Source organism: Dasypus novemcinctus, chromosome 5, assembly GCF_030445035.2.
Source record: "Dasypus novemcinctus isolate mDasNov1 chromosome 5, mDasNov1.1.hap2, whole genome shotgun sequence".
NCBI lineage: Eukaryota > Metazoa > Chordata > Mammalia > Cingulata > Dasypodidae > Dasypus > Dasypus novemcinctus.
The window spans coordinates 114938721-114956681 of NC_080677.1; the positions used below are offsets into that span (position 1 = coordinate 114938721).

The 17961-nt window shown below is 41.1% G+C and overlaps 1 protein-coding gene across 11 annotated transcripts in view; it reads right to left on the reverse strand.

The window, feature by feature from the left end:
• Positions 1-1181: 1181 nt before the first annotated feature.
• Positions 1182-17961, reverse strand: part of SLC13A4 (solute carrier family 13 member 4) — a 43483-nt gene continuing 26703 nt past the window's right edge. For 2 of the 11 annotated variants that reach the window (XM_058297423.2, XM_071215283.1), the window contains 7 exons: positions 17418-17519; positions 15919-16020; positions 14731-14828; positions 14382-14506; positions 9331-9492; positions 7807-7944; positions 1182-1365 (listed from right to left, as the gene is read on the reverse strand). In XM_058297423.2, coding sequence (XP_058153406.1) covers positions 1348-1365; positions 7807-7944; positions 9331-9492; positions 14382-14506; positions 14731-14828; positions 15919-16020; positions 17418-17519 — 745 coding nt within the window. In that variant the 3' untranslated portion in view covers positions 1182-1347. Of the gene's footprint in view, positions 1366-4288; positions 5724-7806; positions 7945-9330; positions 9493-14381; positions 14507-14730; positions 14850-15918; positions 16021-17417; positions 17520-17961 lie in introns of those variants that run through there. The other 9 variants (XM_004470455.4, XM_071215280.1, XM_071215278.1 and 6 more) reach the window with 6 other exon arrangements.

Consider the following 17961-nt stretch of genomic DNA (forward strand, 5'->3'; position numbering starts at 1 on the left):
GAGCTTCTTGCATTGTTTATAAGATGTGAGCATAATTCCTACCTTATATGTGTTTTATTTTTATTTATTTTTTTCTCATGGTTTTCATGAGAAATAATTGAGATCTTGTATGTGATGTGCTGCACAGTGTTTTGCAAATTATCCAATAAATAGTAGATATTAGTCTAAACATGCTACTTTTGGTCAGAATACTTACATATTTCTTCAGTCACTTTTGGAACTAGTAGCGACAAAATCTGTCATTATTTTAAGGACATTCTGTTGTTGTTAAAATCTACAGTGTACACCTTAAACCACCTGACTCACAAGAGTTGCTCTTGAATGACCTTAGCAGAGAACTCTAGACTCAAAGGATAAAGGTTTACCACCCTTGAGTATACTCAAAATACTGTGCTGCAAGCTTAAAAAGCTGTCTCCAAAGAGGAATTCCTTATTATCAATCACAGTAGCATTGTTAGACTTTGTGCTCTCCTAGAGTTGGTGATGAAAGTCACTTTTGTTAGGTGAGGTCACTTGATATTAAACTTAGTAAACAAAATTCGTTTGACTTAGGGCTTCTCTCTGGAGTGATACTTAACCTTGCTGATAGGCTCATTTCTACCAGTGGGAGCCATCCAACAAAACATTTCTTATGTTAACTTCCCCATGCAAACTGCTACACAGTGAATACAAGCTGACTTGGTGTTCACCATTCAGATGAGCTCTCTTAGTTTTATTTTCTTACAGTACTGAAAAGGAGCTTGGAATTCTCAGGCAAGATGATCTTCACTGAGGTATACCTCAGAGGAAACCAGAAACATTTTAGATTTGGGAGTGTAGTTGAAAATTCCTACTAACACTGAATAGGGATTATGGTGACTGTGATCATGGCACTGCAAGTTAATCTTTCACTGGGTGTTTTGTAGGGACCCTTGGCTCACAAACATTGAGGGATGGGAAGAAGCACTGCAATAGATGCCCTTTTATTCCCCCTTAAAAAACACAATGGGAAGAAGTTTTGTTGGTTTGACTTAAGCAAACTTGCCATATCTGACCATAAAAGGGTTACTCAAATTACTACTGCAAGTTACACTAACAATGTAAAAGATAAGACTTCAGGATTGATTTGGAAACTTAATAAATACTTTGAATTCCAAAAGCTTATCCTTAAGCTGTAACCCTTCCAAACAAAACAAAAACAAAGGGAGAGAAGAAACTTTATTTAAAATTGCCAAAAGGGCCTGTTTTTCTATTTAAGTTACCAAATGACATCTTTAGCCTTTTCTTCTGATTGGTATATGGTGCAGTTAGTTAATTACTTCTCATTAAAGGAATGATTTTATTTCCTTTTTTTTCTGACTGATTTTCTCAGCTTTCATTTGTGAACTAGAGAAAAATGAAATACGTCTTTTTTTAGTTGTACATAATGGGTACATAGAGCATATATACACATGTAATATTTTCATTTCCACTAAGCGGTTCACTCCCTAGATACTATGCTGGTGTTTGTTTTTCTGCTGTGGTTTCCCACATTTTAAATGCTTTTTCTGAAAATTATTCCTCCTGAAGGAACACTATATACTGTACCAGGAGCAAATGAGGCTTTTCTTTAACTTCCCATCTTTAACTTCGCACGTAGCATTTCCATTCCTTTCACAGATGAATGAGTTATTTTTTCCCTACTGACTGCTAAGGCCTTGCCTTGTGGGAAGGAACAGGGCAGTGAAGGGAAAATATTTTGAGACTTGCCTGTCTCTAATAGAGAGTTTGTGACACTTAGATTTTCAAATGTTCAGTTTATACCTTTCCTAAGTCTTGTTGCAACACATTTAGTCAAGTATTGAAGACAGTGTATGGTATGTTTTGCAAGGCACTGGGAAAGAGCTGAAAGCAGTGGTTTCGTGGAAAGTGCACTGGGCTGGGCATTGCAAAGTCTGGGTTTTGGACCTGGTTGAATCACTATCTCTGTGGAGAGATCTTATGAAAGGCATATGGAGCTGCACCATTCTTACATATACAATTGCTTAAGATTGGGGGTGGGGGAAGGTGCCATGTAAATAGTTGGGTAGTTCTGCCCCTCAGTCCAGTGAGGGCAGCCCCAGAATAGCTACCTGTGCACCCACCTAATTGGTCTTGGTTCCCTTTTTGTTCCAATGACTTGAGCATTTTGCCATACTGAGAGTGTTTAGAGCAGGGGTTCTTAACCATTTTTGTTCCACAGACCCTTTTCCAGTCAGGTGAAATGAATAGTACTGTAATTTATTCATTGACTACATTCATAAGTGAAGGAAATGCTAGATTTCAGTTAGAGGTCAGAGAAAATATAATGTTTATTTTTTTCAATTCAAGCTCACACATCCCCTGAAATCTTTCTGTGGACCCCTGGTTAAGGACCCCTGGTTTAGGGAAGCAGATTTGGCCCAGTGGTTAGGGTGTCCGTCTACCACATGGGAGGCCCGCAGTTCAAACCCTGGGCCTCCTTGACCCATGTGGAGCTGGCCCATGTGCAGTGCTGATGTGCGCAAGGAGTGCCCTGCCACGCAGGGGTGTCCCCGCATAGGGGAGCCCCACGCGCAAGGAGTGTGCCCAGTAAGGAGAGCTGCCCAGCACGAAAGAAAGTGCAGCCTGCCCAGGAATGGCGCCACACACACGGAGAGCTGACACAACAAGATGACACAACAAAAAGAAACGCAGATTCCCGTGCTGCTGACAACAACAGAAGCAGACAAAGAACATGCAGCAAAGTAGACACAGAGAACAGACAACTGGTATGGGGGGGATAAGGGGAGCGAAATAAATAAAAATCTTTAAAAAAAAAAAAAAAGAACCCCTGGTTTAGACGTATTTTTGCAAACAACATGGTCCCTAATTGTGAAGCCAGCTACTTCATTTAGTGTTTAGCTGAAGAAATAGACGTCTGTTCTAACATTTGAGGGAAAACAGTCTTCTCCTTCATTAAAAGATGGCATGAGTTTTTATGATATGTAAATGTTAAAGATAGTATATCATGTACTTGATGAACAACTTATGGTAATTTCATAGCTTTGACTAAGCATTTTTTATGTGTATGTTGGCTTGAGAATAGATGCAACTATATTTACTCTCTTTGGCTTTCAGTTTCATCATCTGTAAAATTAGCTGGTATAAAATGGATATTTACAGATTTTCTATTCATTCAGTGTTGTAATATTAGAAGATCAAAAGCCAATTGTAAAATACAAGAGACAAAACTATTAAAGAGGGCTAGAAGTTATCTATAGTGGAGCGATTTCACATGACAAAGAGTCATACCTGATATTTTGTATCTTTAGACTGGCCAATCTTGTTTGGCCTACACTCTGGGTTTGGAAAAGAACAGTGCAATGGATGGGACTGAAATAAACACTAAGAACTGGCAAGTTGAAGGCATTAGTTACTAGTGCATCTGGCAGCAATTGCAGTGGGGTGTGGCACTGCTTTCCATTTAGGAAAGAGTAAGTTTCTCAAATAGCTGATTGTAATTCACTTTTCTTTCTCTTTTTACTTTATACTCCCAGTTTTTTATTGATTATCTGAGCCTTTGTCTTATTGTCTGACTTAAGAGTGTAGGGGGAAGTGGACTTGGTCCAATGGATAGGGTGTCCGCCCATCACATGGGAGGTCTGCGGTTCAAACCCCAGGCCTCCTTGACCCGTGTGGAGCTGGCCCATGCGCAGTGCTGATGCACGTAAGGAGTGCCGTGCCATGCAGGGGTGTCCCCTGCGTAGGGGAGCCCCACGCGCAAGGAGTGTGCCCCATAAGGAGAGCCGCCCAGCGCGAAAGAAAGTGCAGCCTGCCCGGAATGGTGCCGCACACATGGAGAGCTGACACAGCAAGATGATGCAACAAAAAGAAACAGATTCCCGGTGCCACTGATAAGTATCGAAGCTGTCACAGAAGAACACACAGCGAATGGACACAGAGAGCAGACAGCTGTGGGGGTGGGGGAGGGGAGAGAAATTAAAAAAATAAAAATAAAAAGAGTTTAGGGTTTAACTTCTGTCATGAACTAGAGATCAGAAACTTGATGATAGTAATGTCCCGACTTTTTTTTAACATTTTAAAGCAAAATGACTTAGAGACACTGGCTCAATCTAACCAGCTGTAGTGGACCTAATAATTTGCATTTCATTTGGGCTCATTAATCTTCAATTTTATAGTTGTCAAATAATTTGACTTTACCATATTGGTAGACAGAAACAGTAATATTCCCATTTAAACCTCATCAGTCATATTCTGTGGACAGTGTACAAATGCTGAAAGGCACAAGAGAAACTTTACAATTCATAGATGCTTGATAAACAATGATTTTATTGATAAGTTATTGTGGGAAAACCACACATGCTAGCAAGTAGTTACTTAAAATCAAACAATACAATAACTATGGAGACACCTTTTCCCAGAAGGTGTATTTTGTAAATAACTGATGGTAGAAATCAGAATTATGTAATGCTAGCAAACTGGAGGGATTAGGAGCTATATCCAGTCATGTAGCAAGGACTTCTAATGGAGAAAATGGCATGGTCTTCAGGAGGAAGGAGACCTCGATTTCCCCAAAGTGATTTTTTCATGAGGAACATTTATACAGCTTACGACATTGTGTAAGTTGCGGGGGATGACTTCAAGAAACATTTCCCTCCCCTCAAAATGCTCATTGACTGGTAGGCAGTTATGGATTTATTTGGAGCTCTTTTTGTACCTACATAGGACTTTGTCTTCTCAGCAATGAGCTACTCATATCTAGAAGGAAGCTATTCTGATATCAATAATAGTTCTGTGGTCTTCATTATAGTTTGGGGCTCCCTAATAAGATGGGTGTGAATGTATTTCCTTCCTCCTAACAGTTAACCAGTGTGAAAGTATTTGTGTTTAGTGACAGCGAAGACATATTAATCTCAATGTGTTTTCTTTCTGTACTTCCTTTTTCTTTGACACAGAGAACAGCACCAGCCTCTTTCTAAGTGGGAACATTATTTCATTACAGGAATTTACCAGAGTAAAGGGAAGCCATTAAAGAGCAATGCTGAAAGGAAACCAAAGTAGACTGCTGTTACAAAGAAGATCTAATAAGAATGGTCCTTTTGTGGAGAGAACTTAGGATAGAAATACTTAAAAGGAGTTGATGTTAGATCTCAAGTTCTGGGTGTGGTTTCACCCCAAAAGAGGAGATGTCACTTGTTTTACTATCTGTAAATAGGTAAGATGATTTGGATTTCTCCTTTAACTCCTAAAAAGGTGTTAAGAAAAGCATAACTTTAGTAAGGCCTGTCAGTTTGTGAGACCTAGCCTCTGAGGGGCAACAAAGACCAAAGCTGCTTTTCTGGTGTTCAGAGAATCAATTGGAGACATGGAAGTAAGAAAAAATTTAGGTTTTCTTGAGAGATGGTGATGAGGAAGGAGGGCAGGAAAGAAGACATTAACATCCAAGTATATGTCCTTGGTTGCTGGAGGATTCCTGCACTTCACTTGAGGTTGTTGGTGGTCCTGCCTTCCACTGAGGAGTACCTGCAGGTTTGGGTCAGGGGCTGTGGTTCAGATTCTGCTGGGTGCTGGTGGCTCCTTTGGTTGGGCAAATTTCCCCGCTTGTGTTAGGCCTGATCAGTGATGTTACTGACCTTAGCCCAGGCTGGAAAAGTGTCCAGGTGGAAGAGACTAATTCCCCATGTGTTGATGGCCACCATCACTATCACCAGGCCAAAGACATTGACCCCCAGACCAGCTTTCACCTGCAGGACACAAACCAGCACACCCTGGTCACTGGCCAGGTAGCAACACAGATCCCCAAGTGACTCCATCTGTGTCCCCATCCTAAGCCTGGTCTTTAACATGATCACAGCTTTACCCACTTAACCCTAATTTGTTCTAATTGCTGCCTCATGTGGTTCTGTAGCTGAGACTAGGTCTGTAGGACATAAAAGAAAAGGAGGGATTGAGGCTGGGAAAGGGTGATTGGAATCATCTCAGCTTTTTTCTTGTAGCACTGTCACTATAAATGGAAACCCAGAGGTAGATTATTTGAACAACCATTAGATCTGTGGAATGTAAAGAGTCACATCAAAAAAGGAAATATGTTAAACAAACAGATTTCTTTAAAGCTGGAACTCCTCAGAGCCTTTAATATGTTAATACACATGGGGAACTTTTAGGAGAGGCTACATTATATGAAACCTTTGCCATTGTTAACTTTTTTGCTTTTCATGGGAGTAGTGTTAGTTCACCTGGGGAAACAAGTCACTGTCTCTGCTCAGTCCTTCCACAGGAAGGATAACTGATGGGGCGGCAGTTGATTCTACTGATGGGATGTCACCTCAAGGGCTCAGACTCTTTCCACTTCTATCATGGCATTGACATTCACAGGCTGAGGGGGGATAGGAGGGATAATAGGATGCCATAGCCAGGGCCAGAAGGAAAAATGTGTACAGTAAGCATATCTGGCATTCTACCAGAGTTACCACGCATATGGTATGTGGCCAAATAAAACCCAGCAGCTGGCATTAAGTGGGGAAGTTGCAAGGGAAAAAAATGGATGCTAGGAGATTGTCGCAAGTAAAGGACTGGATGTCCTCTCTCCCCTGTTTTCTGACCCAAGCCCTGGACTTAATCATCATCCTGGCCCCCTGGGCCTTTTAGCATGGAGAACTGCCCATGTTTCTAACCAGGTGAGGGGACAGGTCCTTAAGGAGCTGAAGTAAGGTATTTTAGAGTGGAAGAGTGAAGCTGTAAGTCACAGCCCAGCTGGGAATAGAACTCAAGACTTTTACTTTCTTGTTATTTGGTACCTTTGAGAATATACTATCCTTGGGCATTTGATTCTAATACAGAAGGCTGGGTTATGCGCGGTAGGGACGGAGCAGAGAGGGATGGGCAGAGAAGGGTTGGGGCAGAGGTTAGTACAAGCAGACTGAGGGTTATGCAATTAGAGTTGAATAAGGTAGGAGGAGAGAGGAGTGACTGAATTTCTTTCACCTTAGTGAGCAGTTTGAATGGTAGAAAGGGTCTGACTATCGGCTACCAGCCTGAGGCTCTTTCTTCCTTTCCTCCATTTGATATTTACAGGATTGCTGAGGAGTTTGGACTCTAGTGCAAAAATTTTTTCAGATCCCCAGTAAAAGTGAATGGACCTTCAATATTTCAGAGTCAAGGTCCAGCAATTTATTTTAGTTTTTTCCTTTCTTCCCCTACCGCATCGGCCCTGGATATTAAGAAGCATAACAATAAATATAGGTTGAGGAATTGTCCAATACTAAAATCAGTGGTAGAATATCTCCAGAAAGCCATCCATTGTGAACGCAGTTAAAAACAAAGAAGTAAGCTATGGATGCTTCATTTTGCCATTGGTGCTTTGGAGATTCTTCCTTGGGGAAGAATTGATTAGAAGGATCCTGTTCTCAAAAAAACTTTTTCACCATTTAGTTTCATAGAATTTCTCATACTACTTTTCCCTGAATAAACCAGCAGCTTTTTGAATGCATAGCCCCACTGGTCCAATGAAGAAACTGAGGCAAAATCTTCTGCAAGCATACACCTTCTGAAATGGGACATGCCCTGCATTTTTCCAACTTTCTTTACCCATGTACCCATACTTTTTCCCTAATAAGGGTCGGGGAGAGCACATTATTGCTATTCATGGTGCTTATGGACAAACCAAAACCCTTTTTATGGTATACCAATCTTTGTGCCATGCTAGATTGAATATTGATAGACTGGGAACAATGCAACAAAATAGTAAACTTAGGGAGAAGGTTGTGGCCAGTCACCTCTACCCTAATATCTGCTGGAATTGGCAGGAAGAAGACATCCACAACTCACCATATCTTTGATCTGGCAATGCCCATAGCTGAAGACAATGGCATTGGGGGGATTGCCCACAGGCAACATCACTGCAAAGGAGATGCACATGGTGACTGGGATCAGGGTGTAGAGTGGGTTAATGTGCAGCGTTTCAGACTAGAAGAAATAATTCACAGAAACAGTAAGGTTGAGATTAAACTTGCATTTCCTTTGCTTCCAATAATGAACATGCTTTCAATGATAGATTGGTGTTGGCTAGTTGGACACTGTGCCACAAGTAGTTAGGTCACTGTCCTCACTGATACCCAAATGGGCTGATGCTGCTCCCTCAATTCCCCCAGGGGTATGGACTTTGAGTTACTTCCTAGAACAGGGGCTCTTAAACTTCTTTGTTCTATGGACCCCTTTGCCAGTCAGGTGAAAACCTTGGCTCCCTTACTAAGTCCACACTACACTGTGTTTTAATAAATATATCACACCCGTACCAACACGTCCCCACAAGAATAATGTTTTTTTAAAAATTTCAATTCAAGCTTATGGGACCCTTGTTAAGAACCCCTGTCCTAGAAGGATGCTTAATTTCTTGTTGCTGATCTAAGGAAGTGGTTTTTAAACTTTATTCTGTAGCTGAGAAATCCTTTCTTCAAACAAAAATCTCACAAGGTACTCTTGATTAAAGCAGAGATCCCTCACCCTTGAGGTATAGAATTAAGGTTTCTAGATAAGATTATTACTTTATATGGGATTTGAACCCATGCCCTCAATACCTCAAAGAAATTGGGGACATCTGAGCAATGAGCAAAGAGGGAACAGGGAGGAGTTTGCGGTTTGAAAGAGCAGAAGGATAGTATATTGTTGGGGGATGGCAGGGAAGAGAGTAACCTTCATTTCATAGGTTCTACTCACAGAATGGATCAGATGCAATCTTGTGTCAGGTGCACTACTTTTGGGGCTGCTTAGCCATGCTAACATCTGGCAGTTGCTTCCCTCTCCTTTTCCATTAACACAAATTGGTCTGCGGCCATGGGATGAAGCTAACCTTGCTCCCAATTCTCAGGACCCCTTAGATAGTCAAATTGAGTGGAGGTGGTAATGATAGTTAATTAGAGTGGTCTTGGTCTCTGCAGCTGTATGTGTTCCTGGGTGCATTTTGCCTCCATTTTTCTGTGGTTACCTCTCTAACCCTACTGTTAGGTCTTAGCTCAAGGGAGAAAGGTTGATGCTGATTGTAGAGAAATGGAGTCCTAGGATTTGAAGGTTATTTTATCCATTTTTTTGTTCCATTCAGGGTTGCCCCTAAATCACTCTTGTCTTTTGGAAAAGAATAACCAGAACTTTTGTTAGGATTTATAAACTTACATGTAGTTATCAATTACCATTTGAAAAACTTCATTTTTCAAATTGTGGGTTGAACACCAATTAGCAAAGGCTGTGGGCAGTAACCAGAGGAGACAGTATAGCCATGGAACCTCCCTGGACCCAGGCCCACTGCTACAGGTCCCTGGGTCAGCCTGTCAGGAAATCTGGGAGCCCTGTACTCACCAGGCTGCACAGGATGGGCAGGAAGATGGTGATGGTGGCTGGGTTGCTCACAAACTCTGTGACAATGGACACCAGGACACATGCCAGCAGGGTGATAGCCCATGGTGGGAAGCTACTCAGGGATAACATCTGGTGCCCAATCCACGTGGAAAGGCCAGAGCTCTACAGCAAAAGAAGGCAATACAGTAAGAAGAAAGGAGGAAAAGCACATTCCAAATGGAATTCTTAAGACTTGACAAGGTCAGAAATGTTGAGGAAGGCATCCCCAGGAATCACCTAATTTGTCTCCTTATCTTCAGGCTGACTGAAGAGAGGCACCCCTGATTTTTATGGTGAGATCATTCTCTTAGCCCAGAAAATTCTTTCTTCTAATTTTACAACATTCAGTTTGTAGAGCACAGGTTTTGGATTTTTCTGGCCAGTCACTGTTACTAAGCATGGGCAGCCATCTACCCCAATTGCTGCAATCCTTATGATTTTGGCATGATGGCTTGGCAGAGGTTGGAGACCTGTAATTAACCCCTCGGCTTCAGTCTTCTTATCTCCCTCTAGTCTTTTACACTCACTCTGAGTGCACTGAATCAACATGCTTGTGTCCTTTACATAGAGTACCAACTGCAATGATCCCTAATTCTGCTTTTGATCTCCATTTCTGTGTCACTTGAGAAACAAACTCTTTTCAACATCTTTGAGTAATAACTGTTCCTGTGGGGTTTTTGAGAATAGGAGGCAAGTGCTGAATATTGCAAATTTTACATGAGTAATGAAGGAGAAAAGCAGTAAAAATATCTCCATTTAGTGGGTAAGGTGCCTCCTCACTGGCTTATAAGCATAAGCATTCAGCCCAAATCTGTTTTAGGTTCAAATCCCATCATGGGTGACATTAGGCTCTACTATCTGCTAGGGTTTTTTTTTTTTTTTTTTTTAAGATTTATTTATTTATTTATCTCCCCTTCCCTCCCCCACCCCGGTTGTCTGTTCTCTGTGTCTATTTGCTTCATCTTCTTTGTCTGCTTCTGTTGTTGTCAGTGGCACAGGAATCTGTGTCTCTTTTGTTGTGTCATCTTGCTGTGTCAGCTCTCCGTGTGTGCGGCACCATTCCTGGGCAGGCTGCACTTTCTTTTGCACTGGGCGGCTCTCCATATGGAGCGCACTCCTTGCGCGTGGGGCTCCCCTACATGGGGGACACCCCTGCATGGCACGGCACTCCTTGCGCGCATCAGCACTGCACATGAGCCAGCTCCACACGGGTCAAGGAGGCCCAGGGTTTAAACTGCGGACCTCCCATGTGGTAGACAGATGCCCTAACCACTGGGCCAAGTCTACCACCTGCTAGTGCTTTTTGATGACACAAGATGTATAGGCATATTGCCATCCTGGAACCCTTTTTATTCTCAAAATTTATAAGCATCCACTCAAGTAAATGGATATTTCCATTTGGAATAATTAGTTTTGTTCAGGATGTTCACCTGCCAGCCTGTCAATGGTGAGGGCTGATCCTTCTTGTGCTCATCCCCCACCCACCTGAAGAGGTACATCATTGAGTTTTTAATTAAAAAACCCCAGGATGCCATATACCTTCTCATTCCCTCCCTTCCTTCCTCCTCTCTGCTTTTTTTTTTTTTTTTTTTTTTTTTGGTTTCCTACATTGTATGATTCCTCAGCTAGAAGTCCTGCTATTCAGATTTTACTATTAAAGATAGCCTTCACTGTATCATCAGCAAGCTACTTTTCTCCTCTTTCCAAAATTCACGAAAAGCTCATATGATCTCTGCAGCACCCTGGTCAACATATGGCAAACTCATAGACAACTGATGACCAAAGTTCTTCAGAATTCTCTATTTATAACCATTTCACCTTGGAGCACTTTTCTTTCTTTTTTCTCTGGACTGAGAGTTGCAAATCCAATATGTGGGGACAGCATCAATTAATGGTACAGAGCCTCAAGGCCTGTAGGAACTCTGTAATTTTTCTTTGTTATAACACATTAGACCTTACTCACCAAAGTCAGGGGAAAGAATAGTTATCTGAGTAGAAATAATACATTTTATAAAGAAATGGAGTTTTATTTACTCTGTTACCATTTAAATAGTACTTATAAATATAGTGAAATAATTTAATGGCAATTCTTTCCAACAGAAATATTTTATACTATAATTTGAAAAAAAATAAATTGATAAATTAGGTTGCAAAATTAGGAAAAACACAATCTAGGAAGTCTTAATTTCTTAAATTCTTGGTATGAAAACAGTTTACATTAGATTTTCCAAACTAATGTCAATACTCAAATTATTTCAAACCCGGTAGGAACCACATATACTGTACCTAAATTATTATATAATTAAAAATTAGTAGAGTCAATACTTTTTACAGAAACATCAACTATACTATCTATAATAAATGCACAATTTTGATTAAAAAAATAAAAGTCTTGCTGGGTCTTGTGGGGCCAAAACTAACAAGTGAAATTCAATAAAGATAACTGTAACATCCCAAACTTGGAATTAGACATATTGCCTGCATATATACAGGGTAGGTTGAAGGACTTGAGATTTAACAGTGGCTAACAATGAAAAGAATGAAGGATTTTAGTTGACTGCAATTTTAATATAAATGTTGACATGACTGCCAATTAACCTTTATAAAAACTTCATAAAATTACAGGTTGTACTTGGATGGATCAGAGGTGAGAGTTGGGCTTGAGTACTGTGATGGTTAGGCTTTGTGTCTACTTGGCCAGGTAATTGTGCCCAGTTGTTTGGTCAAGCAAGCACTGGGCTAACTGTAATACAAGGGCATTTATGGACTTTACTGCACCATTGACTTTACTGCAGTGGTAAATCATAGATGGCTGGTCATAATTGCATCAATCAGAGAGATTGCCATCAGCAATGAGTGATGCTTAACCCAATCAGTTGAATGCCTTAAAAGGGGAAGTGATTCCAGCATTAAGAGAGAATTTCCCAGCTCATCTTTGGACAGCCAACATCTCCCAGAACCTTGACTAATCCAGCTTGGTACCAGAAGTGGGGTTGAGATTTTAGTTTCATTTGTAACTCTGATACTTGTACCATGAGGGTCTGAATTTGGTTCTCAGTATTTCAAGCCTGTGGCTACAGGAGATACGATTTTCTTTCAGAGCACACATAGAGACTTTCATATCATCCATTTGGTATTTAAGTTTCAAACTTGAAGCCTTTAACTAATCTCTTTCTTTTGTAACAGTATCCAGAGTATTAGGAAGAGCCATCCAACATCATTATACCATTTGACTCCACACCCAGATCCTTGCTTCTTATAAGCATGGAATTAGGGGGATCCAGTGATGCTATTTTGCGTATCTCAATTGCCAACTTGTGCCATGGACTGTTAGCAGCTTCTTCATTATTGGAAAGGGAGTCTTCAGTACTCTTGAGTCCAATTAGAGTAGAAAGACAATTGCAAAACTCCCAGAACCACCTCAGACATCCCATGTTTAAGACTCTGTTCCTTAAGAATCACTCCTGGTACCAAGCTGTATTAGTCAGGGTTCTCTAGGGAAACAGAATCAACAAGAGATATGTCAATAGTATGTGATTCTATAAGAGTCTCTCATGCAGCGTGGGGATACGCACAAGTCCAGATTCCGCAGGCAGGCTGTAACCAGGGGCTATAATGAAAGTCCAGTGAAGGTTCTTGACAAGTTCTGGGAGATGTTGGCTGTCAAAAGATGAGCTGGGAAATTCTCTCAGTGCTGGAATCACTTTCCCTTTTAAGGCATTCAACTGATTGGGTTAAGTATCACTCATTACTGATGGCAATCTCTCTGACTTATGCAGCTATGACCAGCCATCTCTGATTTACCACTGCAGTAAAGTCAATGGTGACTAAAGTCCATAAATGCCCTTGTATTACAGTTAGCCCAGTGCTTGCTTGATCAAACAACTGGGCACAATTACCAGGCCGAGTTGACACAATAGCCTAACCATCACAAGTATTATAACCACTGCAGTGGACTGACCACCCCTGGACCATGTCTGAATGACAAGAGCAACCCAGTGAGTCCTAAGGAGAGAAACCAGCATTGCAGGGGGTCAGGAAGTATCACTACTGTGAGGAGTGGTTTAAGGAGCTACGGAGCTTTAGCTTGAGAAAAGAATGATCTAGGGAAATATAATACCTGTCTTCATTATTTTAAAAATTGTTAACTCCGGAGATGGTCCTAGAGAACAAAGCCAGAACCAACAGTGGAAGACATACAGAAGACCTGGGCTGAAAGTAAAAAGCACCTATTCTGTGACCCCTCCATATGGAATGCCCTGACTCTGAAGGTGTTCAATCCAGGGATGCCATGGAGGCAAATCTCCCATTGGGTGGGAGACGAGACTCAGTGCCAACAGGTTCCTTCCAGTTGTAGGATTCTGCAACCTTATTATTAATGACACAGGTAGCATTTAGGCCCACAATGAATGAGCAATCAAAAGTGAGCCAGGTCTAGAATATTTAATGCATATAGGGAAAATGGAGGGAGAAATAGTCTGAACTTTAGCCTGACTGATTCTTAGTTTTCTATTTCAGGGAAGCTAGCACTTCAGGAATTTTCAACTATCCTCTACTCTCTCTCCACCAACACTCCTTATAAGATCTCATCCCAGATCCTCTCAGTCAGGAAGCACTTACATTAGCATTAGCATTACTGATTCACTGTGTATCACTTGGGGTGGCTGTGCACTTAACAGACATACCTCTTATTGCTATCAGATCCCAGAAGGAGATGGCTACAAAATCCAGTAAATTTTGGGTTTGTGGCAGTTGTGGGCCCTATAAATGAGTTGTGAATGTCTGTGTGCCATCACAGAGCTGATATGTAACTCTGTTCTCAGCAGTGCTAATACAGAAACTCAGGGTGGGATAGAAATCCATTTCTGGTTCTACCACTCCCCAGCAACTTGGGTCAATATCCATCTCTTCCCCATTCAGCTTTTTTGAATCTTCCCTCCCAGAGCTGTAATGACTTATGTAGAGCTACCAGAAAAAGATTTGACTCAATAAGAGCAGAATTCAAGGTTTACCTTGCTTCCAGAAGCCAGTGCATAGCCTCCTCCCACCAGAATGACAATTTCCCAGGGCATGGTCTGCTGGAAGTCCTTCCATGTAATGATGGGTTCCATCCCTTGTGAGGGCTCCTGGTTCTCCCCTGGATCACAGGTAGGCAGAAATGTAAAGTCAGTTAAACCCCAATGGGTGTGATTTGTAAAGAGAGGGTCCTAATTGGTAGAAAGAATAATTTGGGCCACTGATCTGCTATTTTGGGAGGAGTAAGGTAAGGAGTCCGAAGGCCCTTAGCAAGGCTACTTCAGAGAGCCTTGATTTGGGTATTATTTGACCAGCCCCAGCTTCTTCCCGTGAACCTTTTCTCACCAGCATTTGTTTTTCCAAAGCAAGGTTTCTTAGCTGGAATCAGGAAGAGGAGGAAGCCCAGGAAGACAGAGACTGTAGCATCAGTGCGGTAGCCTTTCCTAGTAAAGAGACAAGCGTGGCTGGAGGAGGAGGATCAGGAGGTCAACAGAGTAACTGATGTCTTGGCACAGTCTGCCTGAACAAACTGCCTCTCTTTGGGACCTAGTCTAGAGGTGGCATCAGCCTTACTTACTCCCATCAGTTTCTGCCATGCTATGCAATGATTGAATGGGCAGTGATTAATCTTTGGAGGCAGGGCCTGGCTGGGGTGGATATCTTAGTGTGAATTTTCCAGCCCACTAATTGGGGTGAATCCTGGTAGGCAGCAGGCAGGAGTTATTTAGATAAAGGAGAATAGAAAAAGACTCCTCCCTCCTGTGAGGATCACACCTCCAGAAACAGGTTTTCAGATGAGAAGTGCCTGCTGGAGAGAGTGACTCAATATTATATATCCTGCCATAACCCATTGAATGGACTGGGGGAGAGTGTAACCTACGATGTAAACTCTAATCCATGTGGTTCAGCAGTGCTCCAAAATGTATTCACCAAATGCAATGAATGTGCCACAACAGTGAAAGACGTTGTTGATGTGGGAGTGGGGTGTGGTGGGGTATGGGGTATATGGGAACCTCTTATATTTTTTAATGTGACATTTTTTGTGATCTATGTATCTTTGAAGAAAAAGACATAAAAATTTAAAAATAAAAAAATAAAAAAAGAGCAGGGCCAGTGAAGCGGTCTGTGGCATTGGCCCTCAGGGCATAGGCAAGGGTGGCCAGACTAAATTTGTATCCCCTAAGTTCCTTGCTTCTTTTCCCAGGCCTGAGCCATTCCATGGCCATAATTTCCTAATAGTTGGTACTTTATAGGCATTTTTTTCTTGACCTCAATGATCATGAGATAACTGAAGTTCCAAGACCTTTAGAAATAAGACCCGGTCATGCAGCTGGTGACAGAACAGGATCCCAAACCCAGACTGGGAATCCAAACACTTTTCTTCCCACTCCATACAAGAGCACACATCTCAAGGAACAAAATGTCTCCTGGCTTCATGCCTGTCCCCACAAGTCTGTGAAGAGACACCGGGGGTTACTGCCTGAAGAATCTGTGTGAGGGGGCTGTTCTTAAAAAGGGCATGATCACACTTACTTTTCAAAGAAAGAATCCCAGCCAGGGACAAAGCCAGGCTCCCGGGTGAACCACAGAATGGTCATCAAGATGAAGAAGAATCCAGTCACCATTTCAGGGTAGCTATAAAGTAAAACAGAAAGACCCACTCTAGGGACTGGGATTTCTTTTTAGCTTTTTCACTTTGCCTCTGGATGCTCCTGATATTTGGGGTCTTAATACTGGAGACAATAAAAGGCAGTTACTGTGTAACCACTATGAATGGCTGATAGTGAAGTGGGAAAATGACTCAGATATTGCCAGAAAAATATGAAATTAATCCACATTCTCTGGAGAAATTTAGGTAGAATGGAAAAATAACAGAGCATTATACAGCTATAAAATAATTTAGAATACAGCCTATGAGGAGAATGTGCTCTCAAACATTGGGAATAAAAATTAGTACCATTTTTGTGAGACAATTTGATGATATGTGTCAGAAGCCTTAAAAATGGTCATTCTCTAAGTCAAGAAAATAACCAGAAATGCACATTGAAGGATTACTTATGAAAAAATGGAAACAACCTAAAAGTCCAATGATATTTCATGACATTGAATACATTTTGCTATAACTTTATGTTAAAGTAAGATGAACCCATAAATTATCATGTTTCCAAAGAAAAGTTAATGATATGGGAAAATAATGACCCATAATTCTAAGTGAAAAAAAGGCAAGACATAAATCTATGTACAGTATAGACTGAATTTTACAAAAAAATATATATAATCGTGCACCAAAAAAAAAAAAAAACATATGGAAGGAAGTGTATCATGTTAACAGTTAACACCAGGATTTTGGGGAAAAAGGTAAATTTTTTTTCTTTATATTTTTCTACATTTTCTAAATTTTCAATAATGGACATATATTACTTTTTAAAATTAAAGACTTAAAAATACAGTTTATATCAGAACACTTTTTTTTTTTTACCAAGTCAAAGTTGTACATGCCAATTGCCACTAAAGGAGAACTATCAATAAATAGGATGCTGGGTCACTGTGGAAAAGCTGAATGAAATGGTTGAGGGTTGGTTACTGATTTCTTGGATACTGTGTCCTAAAGTGTGTATGTGATGCTGCCTTATGCCCTAAATATAATACAAGGTCCCCTTGCCCCCAGGAGTGATCACAAGACCCCTGCAGCAGCCCAAACAGCAATGTGGGGATTGCTAGGGAATTTAGCATGTGCCAAGAGGGTGGCTGTACTGTCTTTCCATTGTTCTTTCTCCAGCTGCCCCTAAATACAACACTCCATCAGTACACAACAGCTATACCTTGGACTCCCAATATAGAACAGGGGAAGGGAGGCCACCTGAAATCTGGGCTAACTTGAATTTGGCACTAAAAAGCATCTTCTGGAGTCACAGTTGTAGAAAATTCCCCCAGCTTAAGAGACTGTCAAGAACAAGGCTGTTTGTTTCTATGCTCACTTTACCTGCCATATTTTGTCTTCTGAAGTAGAGAAGATGAATGGCTGATTTTACCTAATGTCTCCCAGCTTTTCATATTCCTCTTGGATCCTCTTCTCTGACAACTCCTCCCTTTTGGTCTTCTTCTTCTTGCTCAGAGAGCAGGTGTCTTTAAAACTGAGAAGAGAGAAGGAGCAAAGAAAACAAGCCTCTGAGGCCCAGAGGAGATCAAATATTAAGCAAATACTAAACTTGTTTGCTATGATCAATTTTCTCTTCACTCACACATTCTGCCCTCTATCACTCACCTATTCTTATACCTTTTATACCTATACACAGCCTCTCATCAACCTTTCCCCTGTTTTTTGGGTATATCCATCTGGGTGTATCTCTGGTATATCCATGTGAAGTTATGTCTTATGGACTTGTACAAGTATATTTATATCGGTTGTTTCTATTTACCTGTCTGTGTATATAAGTGAGAATCAGTGTGATGTGTGTGTGTGTTTGTTGGTCTAGAGATACGGCTTGTCTGGGGCAAAAGTGTTTGTGTTTTCACTAGAAATACAACAGTCTGCCTGCAAAATAAAAGTCAGTTCAGAAAACATTCCTTGACCAG